Genomic DNA, 10,941 nt, shown 5'->3' with positions numbered 1-10,941 from the left:
TCTCCATCACCATCGCGAGCAATCATCCCAAGCCTCGTAATCGAAGAGTTCCAAACCAAGGCGTCCACATTGATCTTAATCCGATTTGGAGGAGGATGCCACCACAAGGAAGCATGACCCATCGCTGCACGATGAAGCTCCGGATGAGGGTGCGGCAAAGCTCGCAAAGAAGCGGCACGGGCCAATACTGAATCGCAAAGTATTTAAACACAAAAAAATACATGGCTTAACTTACCTAACGAATTTTCAAAGTGAAATTATAACATAGCTGTTTGATTTATTTTTCACTCAGCATGTAATGGAGATTTTTTTTTTAGATGAATACACAAATCATTTAGATGAATGCATGTAATGGAGATTTGATTTTGCCTATGAAGAGTTTCTTCATGAAATGAAAATGCTATTTTTTAATTGCTGTCCACAACAGTTTTTATCTTAGGTGTTTATCCAATCCAAATTGTTTATCATATATTATATCATGTCATTCATTTAATAAAATTTATTGTATATGATTATTAAATTATTCAGCTATTAAATTAATACAAAGGTCAATCTAACAAAATATTCTTTTTTTTTTATACATCGGAAAACTATCAAAATATTCTATGTTATAAAAGTATATCCATCGGTAGTTTATTTGCTCTTTATATCAGTAGTTACTAAACTTTGAGAAGCTAAAAAAGATAAGAGTTTCTATTCCCTTTGGAGAGCAACCTACATAAAGAACCAATTTCCATAGGTAGCATTGGTTGATTTTCAAAAGTTTTGGGCTCTAAATGCCCTAAATAGAGTGGAGTTCATTTAAGAAACTTTTAAAAGCTGTACTATTCTTATATAACCATAATTACAGAACATAAATACATACGAAGTATCGACAAATATCACTTCAGGTTAGAAGAGCTAGGTTTGACTCCATGGGGCTAGTAGTATTAAACTTTGAAGCCAATATGAGCAAGGAACCCATTTAAGATCCATCCATGAAAACTGCACCATGTTCTGTAGATTTAATGAACTTTTTCAGCAAAAGGACTACAATTGCGATGGTAAGTCCAATAGCAGCCCATGTGAATAATCGATCATCAGGTTTTTGAACCCTTGTCTCTGGTTTCAGATTTTGACCCCTGGTTGTCTCCGAGTTTTGGAGCAACTGATTGCTTGAGACGACATTAGATGGAGTCTCTGTTGAAGCTTCAACTTCAGAAGGGTTAGGATTAGCATTGACGGTGACTTCTTGTTCTTCAATTATTCTGTCAACTGATTGATCTGGAATCACCTCTCCTGCAGGCAAAGCCTCAGGATTATGCAACTGAACCTGGGTCTGGTCCTCCTCAATTGGGGGTTGTTCTTCAGAAGCCTGTGTGGGGCTAACTTGAGGGACAGGGGGTGCCTTGCTTAGCATATACTCATGTATCTGGGAAAACAATCACGACAAGACATTATCAAAAAAATGCTCCGGAAAAAATAACAATAAGCAACAGTTTACCTAGTACAATCAACACAAGATATGACAAAACATGCACTGGGGAAAAAACAATGAGCAACATTTTACCTCATCAATCAGTCTTTGACGTTCAGGAGTCCCAAATTTGGGAGATGCTTCACGGGACTTGATGGCTAAGGCGCGCCTCTCTTCTTTCTTGTAGTCTAATGAACCCAATGCACCATTTGGGTTGGTGGGCATGAAAGCAATCAGGGCAACGAGAGCAGTCCTTACTGCCAACAGAAATTTACATCAGCTTAATTAGTGAGATTCTTCGTCCATGTAGCTTCGAAGATTATAAATTAACGGTTTTAACTGACAAACATCACAGGACAATATAAAAGTCGAACTATATTGGGAGGGAAAGGATAATGTCAATGATGAAAGCAACACAGACGAATTCGAATTCTACAGAACTGAATATACTTTTAACTTTTAAGTGCAACAAGAGTGAAAAGGGAAAGTAACTACTCACCACTCCATGATGGTTGCCAATGCTCAGGATGATGATTTGAAATGCTCAAGCAAATCTTGGTTTGAGTCTCAAAACGACCATTAGGCTGACAGCATAACAGTGAAATTTATAAGCATGTATGAACTCAGATTTCTTCAACAATTAAAACAAGACAATTCAAGAAACAGAAGCGCCTAAAATATATGCAGATCAACCAGGCTTGTTAATAGCGCGCTATAGCGGCGCAATAGCACTATAGCGTAGTGCTCTGTGGGTTCACCGCTACTCCACTAAGAGCTCGAAATAGCATTTTTTGGGCTTGCCGCTGCTACGCTATCCGCCATTAACAACCCTGAGATCAACATATTAATACCAAAATCTACTTAATCTAGAGGGTAAGATCTTACTGTCAACAACATGAATGAAGGAGGTTTGAATGGATATTCCGCAGGCAGCTGGATCCTTCCATGAAAAATACCACCCTCAAATTCAGTATCACCAGGTCCCCTAATTGCAAATTGCCATTCAAATATATTCTCCTGAAAACAACATCAACAGAAAGCAAGATGGTGTGAGCTGATGAGAGATCGCGAAATGAAATTGAAAACCCTAAGATTAAGAAAACGAAGGGAAAACGAAAATGGAAGTTGAAGAACCTCGAGAGGGAGGCTCATGAAATCATCGGAAGGGTTCGATTGCATCTCCTTGACCTCCTGGAGAATCCGCTTCACGGCGGGGTTCTTCATGTTGTACTTGTCCGCCATCGCTGCGAAGATTGAAATTCGATGGAATCAAAGCGACCCGGTGGTTGTTGCGGCGGTGAAAACGGAACTGCGAGCAGTGAACGGTGGTGGAATTATAGAGAAATATGCATTGTTGTTGTGTGTGTAGTGGTGTTGATGCGGAGAAAATATCAGAAGTGGGAACGGAGAATATAGGTGAGAAGGGAATGTAGGCATTTGGTGGACGCGTCACGATATGCGTGTTTGGTTACGTGTCTGTCTTTTATTGGATGAGGTGGAGCTGATGTGTTTATTCATTCAGTCTACTAGTCTAGAAAAGTTATTTAAAAAAATGTGTCCACTAGGGTGGACCACTTTTTTTTTGGTCCACCGGTGCACCATGACTAACTACCATTAGATCTGAGAATCTTGAAATATTATTTTATTAGATGGTCAGGATTTGTTGGATTGAAAAAGGGCAAAAACATAAATTGACAAACAACCCCTCCTCTCTTACTGGTTCTTCTTCTCCCAGCTCTGTCACATCCTTCTCCTAGCTTCGACGTTTCTTGCTCCATCGCCGGCCGTATCACTACTACCTTCAACCTCACCGGCGTTTCCTTCTCCAGCACCCTCTACCTTCCCACCTTCACCTCCATACCCTCTTTAATTTGCAACACTTCCGTCTTCCTTTTACAAAACCCAGAAATATGAACCAGAGAAGAAAAAATCAACTTTCTTGGTTGAAAAAACAAAGGCAAGACATTTAACAAGAAAGACAAAACTCAAAAACCCAGAAACAACAACAAGGGAGAAGAAAGATTGAACCTTTTTTAGTTAAAACCCACAAAAAATATAGACATGACATGCATTGATCTGTGCTAGCAAAGAGAAGATGGAAGAAGAAAAAGAATCAGAAGAAAGGATGGAAGACAGATCTGTGTGATCTTTTGATTTTTGGCACTTTTGATTTTGACTTTTAAAGAGAAGAGGGTGATATATCTGTGCTAGCTTTTGATTTTCTGGGTCTCATTTTTGAGTTTTCTCCCAACTACAGCCATGGTGGTTTTGATGGAACACAAGTGGGAAAAGAGGAAGGATGGGAGAGCAACGCTGCAGCGGAGGAAGAGGGAGAAGCTTGTCATAGTCAAACACTTTACTTGACTTACCATAAAGTAAAGTTTTCATGGTTTAACATGAAAGCAACAATCAATTTGTGGGATAAAGTCTGATGAAGAAGGGTCTGTGTTTGAACAAAAAAAAAAAGGCCTGAGGGTGAAGAAAGTGGGAGGAAGAGGGAGAAAAAGGGATAAAGTCTGTAGTACCCTTGATGCAAAGTCGAATATATCCCTGGTGCACCGGTGGACCAAAAATAAAATGGTCCACCCTAGTGGGCACCTTAAAAAAAAACTAATTTGATTGATTTTCTTTAATGACTTCTAAGACTATCTACAATGGTTTCAACATTCAACACCCTCAACACCCCACTTTTCATCTTCTCTCTCCAGTTCAACACTTCATTCAACTTTTACCCACTCCAATGGTTTTTCATTCAACACCCTACCCCCTACCCCACCACTTTTTTTATCTTATATTTTGATTTAATTTTATATTTTTCTTTTTATGATTTCATAAATTTAAAATTTGCAATAAAAATTAAATTAAATAAACGATTATCGATTTAATTTAATTTAATTTTTTTTGGTTTTTTAAAATTAAATTAAATTAACGTAATATTTTTTTAACGCAAATTAAAATGCAAGACAACAAACTAAACACACAATTATTTATTTAATTTTCTTAACATAACACACAAATAACGTAATTAAAATGCAAGACAGCAAACTAAACACACAACACACAAATAACATAATTAGTACGATACAAAGCATATTTAATCATGAGGATACATTCCAAACTTTGTCCAGATGTGCTTCACTAGATCTGCTTGCAGTTGGTGATGGACATTTGGATCACGCAACTCGGATCTAGCACGCACATGATCCGCAAAAGCGGGCAACACCTCGGTCGAGTATGGTTGCGGTGTGCTAGATCCACTTCCCTCAGCTTGCTCAAAATCGGTCCAGCGTTGAGCATATGAATCTCGTTCATCCTCAACAATCATATTGTGTAATATGATGCATGACCTCATGATGATACCCAAATCATTTATGTCCCACAAGCGAGCTGGTTCACGGATGATTTGAAAACGAGCTTGAAGCACTCCAAATGCACGCTCGATGTCCTTCCGATATCCCTCCTGATGTTTTGCAAAGCACTTATCGGGTTCACTTTGAGGAAGTCTAATAGATTTGACGAAAGTTGGATAAGAAGGGTAGATACCATCAGCTAGATAGTATGCCATATTATAGGGACGTTGATTCACGATGAAATTCACACGTGACGCGTTTCCCTGTTCCAATTCATCAAACACTGGTGACCGGTCTAGAACGTTTATGTCGTTCAGGGTCCCCGGACACCCAAAAAAGGCATGCCAGATCCATAGATCATGAGATGCAACTGCTTCAAGAATAACCGTGGTGGTTCCCTTATCCCCTCTAGCAAATTGACCTTCCCATGCTTTAGGACAATTTCTCCACTCCCAGTGCATGCAGTCAATGCTCCCGATCATGCCTGGGAACCCCCGCTGTTCACTAACCTGTAGTATTCTTTGCAGGTCCTCTTGAGTTGGTGCTCTCAGGTACTCGTGCTCATACAATCGTATGATTCCTTTACAGAATCTACGTACACACTCCAGTGCTGTAGTACCTCCGATTTTGATGTACTCATCGACTGCATCTGCTGCCACACCATATGCTAACATTCGCATTGCTGTGGTGCATTTTGCTAAGGGCGATATGCCTTCTTTCTTCGCTGCATCAAATCGTTGTGTGAAGTAGTTATCACTACTTGAAAGGTCCGCAACGATTCGAAGGAAAACATGTTTTTGCATCCGGTACCGGCGACGGAATATTCCATCGTCGTATGTAGGCTCATTGGCAAAGTAGTCGTCAATTAGCCTTCGGTTTGCCGCTGCATGATCTCTGTTGAGATTTTTTCTACCACGAGTTGCACTAGCCTGCAATATTAGATTTTGACGCTCTCTAAAATGGTTGAGTACATAAGCATCTTCTCTCTCACTTTTTTCAAGGTATGCTTGGAGATCAAACTCTGGTGGATCCATTATTTGTGAAATTTGAAGTAGATGGGAAGAGATGCATTGAATGGTGGAACCTTGAGTCCATATATATAGATAAATTGAATGGGAAAATTGACTTGGATGTTGATAAGTGTTGGGATTTGGGTAGTAGTTGGGATTTTGATTTGGATGTGGATAATTGTTGGGATTTTGGTGGTTGGAATACTGATTTGGATGTTGATAGTCTGGATTTTGGTTGGAAGAATTCTGGGAGTTGAAATGGCTATTGTTGGGATCCATTTCAAAGCAAAGGTGATAATAGAAAGATAATAAGCTGAATAAGATGATGGAAAACTTGGTTTTTTTTTCTGTGTCCAAATCAAACAAACCAAGTCTCTATTTATAGAGAGAAAAAAAATCATGAATTTTGGTATTTTTTTTATATTTTTTTAATTTTTTTTTTTCGAAATAATTGAGTTGGAAAGATTAGGATAAATGAAAATCGCCCGGACCAATCAGAACGAGACACGTGGCATTGGCGGTGCACTCTCTCTCTCCTGTCGCGCGTGCGTGGCACGCGTCTGTCGGTGGCCAACCGAAGCGTGCCACGCGTCCCACTACGCAGCCCCCTTACCCCACCCTGACACATAACGCGCCTTGTCTGCGCGTGTGTGGCACGCGCCTGGCGGTCACCAACCAGGGCGTGCCACGTGTCTCCGGATACCCCTTTAAACAAGTGTTGAAACTCTTCAACACTTCTCTCTCCCTTTCAACATTAAACTACCCCTTTCAACACCATTATACTACATTTTCAACATTAAACACATCATATTCAACACCATTGTAACCAGTCTAAGTAAATAAGCAAATCGGCATATGATATGATAGTGGACACTGGACAGTAACTCTGAGATGGAGGAGGAAGTATTTAAAATCCTTTGGAGGAGTCCAGCTCCCTCAAATGCTATATTAGTGGGTTGAAGCAGCTTATTAACCGTATTCAGTCCAAGGAAAATTTAGTTAAAAGGAATGTCCATTTGGCTGATTTGTTGTGTCCCCTGTTAGGAGTTAATTCAAAATAGTTATTAGTTTGAGGGTTTTATTGTAAATAGAAGAGTTGTTATATATACAGCTCATTAGTGTGTAAACATTACAGATTGAATATTAGAATAACATAAAAGTTTTCCCTCATCTCTATCTCTCTCAGTTCTGTACGATAGATTACTCTCTCTTTCTCTCCTTTGCACTAACAAACTGGTATTCAGAGCTTCTTGATTCGTTGAGAAGGGACTGTGTGTGATGATGGGCCAGAACAGTGGCAACTTCCCGGCCAATCTCCCCAAACTCGATGGCAAGAACTGGCGCAACTGGTGTGTCCAGATGAAGGCGATAATGGGTTATCAAGAAGTCACCGAAATTGTGGAGGAAGGTCTCTCAGCGTTACCAGAGGGAGCCACAGACGCGCAACAAGCGGCGCACAAGGCCATGAAGAAACTCGATTGCAAAGCCCTGTTTCTGCTCCATCAATGCGTAGACGCTGCACACTTTGAAAAAATTTCTGCTGCGACGAATGCTCGCGATGCTTGGAGGATTCTTGAGAAGGCCAACGATGGTGCAGACCAGTTGAAGAAAGTGAAACTCCAGACGCTTCGTCGCCAATACGAATTGCTGCAAATGGAGGCAAATGAGAGAATTGCAGATTATTTCACAAGGATTCTGAGCCTAACAAATCTGATGAAGGGTTTTGGAAAAACAATTACAGATTTGTCAATTGTTGAGAAAGTTCTTCGAACCCTAGCCCCAAAATTCGATCATATTGTGGTGGCAATTGAGGAATCCAAGAAATTGGAGGATCTGAAGGTTGAAGAACTACAGGGTTCTCTGGAAGCCCATGAACAACGCCTATTGGAAAGGTCACAGGAACGATCTACAGATCAAGCCTTGCAAGCTCAAACATCCAAGAAAGGGAAATCGTGGAAGTATGATCAGAATCGTGGAAAGGGGAAAGATGTCAAGAGCAATTCTGGAAAAGGGTCTTATCAGGATCAAGGAAAGCCACAAAATTCAGAACAAGACAAGCCTGAATCTTCAAGAAGAGGAGGGTTTCGAAGTGGCAGAAAGAAAATTGACAGGAAAAAGCTTCGTTGCTTTAATTGTCAAAAGATTGGGCATTTTTCCAGTGAATGCAAGGCAACACCAGTTCAAGATGATCAACATGAGAAGAGGCACAAAGATGAAGCTAACATGGCCAAGGAGGATGAAGATGATGAACATCCTCTGTTACTCATGGCAACCACTGATCAAGAGTCTTGCAATTCACTCATGGTGCCCACTGATCAAGAGCCTTACAATTCACTCATGATGAACACTGATCAAGAGCCTTACAATTCACTCATGATGAACACTGATCAAGTGTCTTGCAATTCTGAGAAGTGGAAGTGGTATATTGATTCTGGGTGTTCCAATCATATGACTGGACACAGAGAATGGTTGATCAATTTTGATCCTAGGAAGAAGAGCAGTGTGCGTTTTGCTGATGATAGAACCATCACTGCAGAAGGAATGGGTGATGTGCTGGTTACAAGATCTGATGGAAAGGAGGCTCTTATCTCAGAGGTGTTGTATGTTCCCAATATGAGGAGCAACCTGATCAGCATGGGACAACTACTGGAGAAAGGTTTCTCTATGAAGCTGCAGAAGAAGTTTATGGAGGTGTTTGATCCTACACACAGGAAGATTTTCAGGGCACCATTGGCTCCAAACAGAACATTTCAGGTAACCGTTAATGCAATAGAATCTCAGTGTTTGTCATCTGCAATTTTGTCTGATGAGTCTTGGCTATGGCACCTGAGGCTAGGACACTTGAATTTTAGAGATCTTTGCATGCTGAAATCAAAGAGTATGGTCTATGGTCTGCCCTCTATTAAGGCTCCAAAGAAGATTTGTGAGAATTGTCTGATTAGTAAACAGCCTAGAACTTCTTTCACTGATTTTGCACCTTCTAGAGCTGATGATTTACTGCATATTGTATATTCTGATGTGTGTGGACCATTTGAGGTTCCTTCCTTGGGAGGGAGCAAGTATTTTGTCTCCTTTGTGGATGACTACAGTAGGAAGCTTTGGATTTACTTGATCAAAGCAAAGAGTGATGTGTTTGGCATTCTGAAAGAGTTCAAGCTCATGGCTGAGAAACAGTCTGGGAAGTTCATTCGAATTCTCAGGACAGATGGGGGTGGTGAGTACACTTCCAGAGAGCTAGAGAATTACTGCAAGGAGCATGGAATTGTGCATGAGGTCACAGCACCATATACTCCTCAGCATAATGGAATTGCTGAGAGGAGGAACAGGACAGTGTTGAATATGGTGAGAAGCATGCTCAAAGGAAAGAATTTGCCACACAATTTTTGGGGAGAAGCTGCTACAACTGCAGCATTTGTACTCAACAGATGCCCCACTCAAAGACTTGAAGGTGTAGTTCCAGAAGAGGTTTGGACTGGAAGGAAACCATCTGTGAAATACTTCAAAATCTTTGGTTCTCTATGCTTTAAACATGTCCCTGAGCAGAAGAGATCCAAGCTAGATGACAGAAGTGAGCCAATGATTTTTCTGGGATATAGCTATACTGGATCCTATAGGCTCTACAACCCTGCTACTGAACAAATTGTATACAGCAGAGATGTCTTGTTTGATGAAGCCAATCAGTGGAAGGGAGCTAGTAAAGACATCACACAAGGCCAATCTACCTCAGTTGTCAATCTGCCATTTGAGTTAGACAATGGTGAAGATTCTGAGCAACAAGTTCACACAGAGAATGTAACAAGTGAAGCTTCAACCAGCAGATCTGTCAGACCAAGAAACTTGCCATTAAGATTTAGAGACTATGAAATGTTTCCTGATCGAGCCATTACTCATGATGGTGATCTAGTTCAACATATGGTACTGTTAGCAAATACAGAACCAGTTAACCTTGAAGATGCCTTGGCCAGCAACACTTGGAAGGCAGCAATGATTGAAGAACTGACTTCCATTGAAAAGAATGATACTTGGGAGTTGGTGAGACTGCCACCAGAGAAGATTCAAATTGCTGTGAAGTGGGTTTTTAAGATAAAGTTGAAACCCGATGGATCAATTGCAAAACACAAGGCTAGACTGGTAGCCAAAGGGTTTATGCAAAGAGAAGGGCTTGACTATTCTGAAGTCTTTGCCCCTGTAGCTCGATTGGAAACTGTTAGATTAATTGTTGCTATAGCTAGTTGGAAAGAATGGAGACTTTGGCAACTGGATGTGAAATCTGCATTCCTCAATGGCCCATTAGATGAGGAAGTCTACACTTTGCAACCTCCTGGATTCTCTGTGAAGGGTAGTGAGGATAAAGTGTATAGATTGAAGAAAGCCTTATATGGCTTGAAGCAAGCCCCAAGGGCTTGGAATAGAAGAATTGACAGCTTTCTTATTAGTTTTGGCTTCAAGAAATGTACAGTGGAATATGGTGTGTATGTGAAGCGTGTAAATCAAGTTGATGTAGTTCTGATATGCTTATATGTAGATGATCTACTCATTACTGGGAGTGATGACAAAGCTGTTGAAGATCTGAAGAAAAGCCTCAAATCTGAGTTTGAAATGTCTGATATGGGTCTTCTGTCCTATTTCCTTGGTATTGAGTTTGTTCAAACTCAGGGAGGGATATTAATGCACCAGAAAAAGTACATCTTGGAAGTACTTAAGAGGTTCAGCATGATGGATTGCAATGCTTCTGTAATTCCTGTGGAACCTAATCTAAAATTAGATGCTTGTGAAAAGGAGCAGGATGTAGATAGTACACTATTCAGACAACTTGTGGGAAGCTTGAGATTCATCTGCCATACAAGACCTAAAATCAGCTATGGAGTTGGACTTGTGAGCAGATTTATGAATTGTCCCAAACAGTCACATCTACTGGCAGCAAAAAGGGTTCTCAGATATCTGAGAGGAACCACTGACCTTGGAATCTTGTTTCCAAGCCAAAAAGAGAAAGGTAGCCTACAGCTTGTTGGCTATACTGACTCAGATTGGTGTGGTGACATAATTGAAAGGAAAAGCACTATGGGTCATGTGTTCTTCTTGGCTGGAGCTCCAATATCATGGTGCTCAAAGAAACAGAGTGTTG

The 10,941-nt window shown here is 40.5% G+C and overlaps 1 protein-coding gene across 1 annotated transcript; it reads right to left on the bottom strand.

The window, feature by feature from the left end:
* Positions 1–665: 665 nt before the first annotated feature.
* LOC130714450 (ubiquitin-conjugating enzyme E2 32-like) lies at positions 666–2,907 on the bottom strand. The gene is made up of 5 exons (XM_057564347.1): positions 2,591–2,907; positions 2,342–2,473; positions 1,956–2,040; positions 1,550–1,713; positions 666–1,411 (listed from the first exon to the last, which is right to left on the bottom strand). Exons 1-5 carry the CDS (start codon positions 2,696–2,698, stop codon positions 965–967), a joined length of 936 nt encoding a protein of 311 aa, XP_057420330.1. The 5' UTR covers positions 2,699–2,907; the 3' UTR covers positions 666–964.
* Between the last annotated feature and the right edge of the window lie 8,034 nt (positions 2,908–10,941).

This window comes from Lotus japonicus, chromosome 4 (assembly GCF_012489685.1).
Source record: "Lotus japonicus ecotype B-129 chromosome 4, LjGifu_v1.2".
Classification (NCBI taxonomy): Eukaryota; Viridiplantae; Streptophyta; class Magnoliopsida; order Fabales; family Fabaceae; genus Lotus; species Lotus japonicus.
Note: the sequence above shows the minus strand (reverse complement) of the source record. Positions and strands in the feature narration are given on the sequence as shown.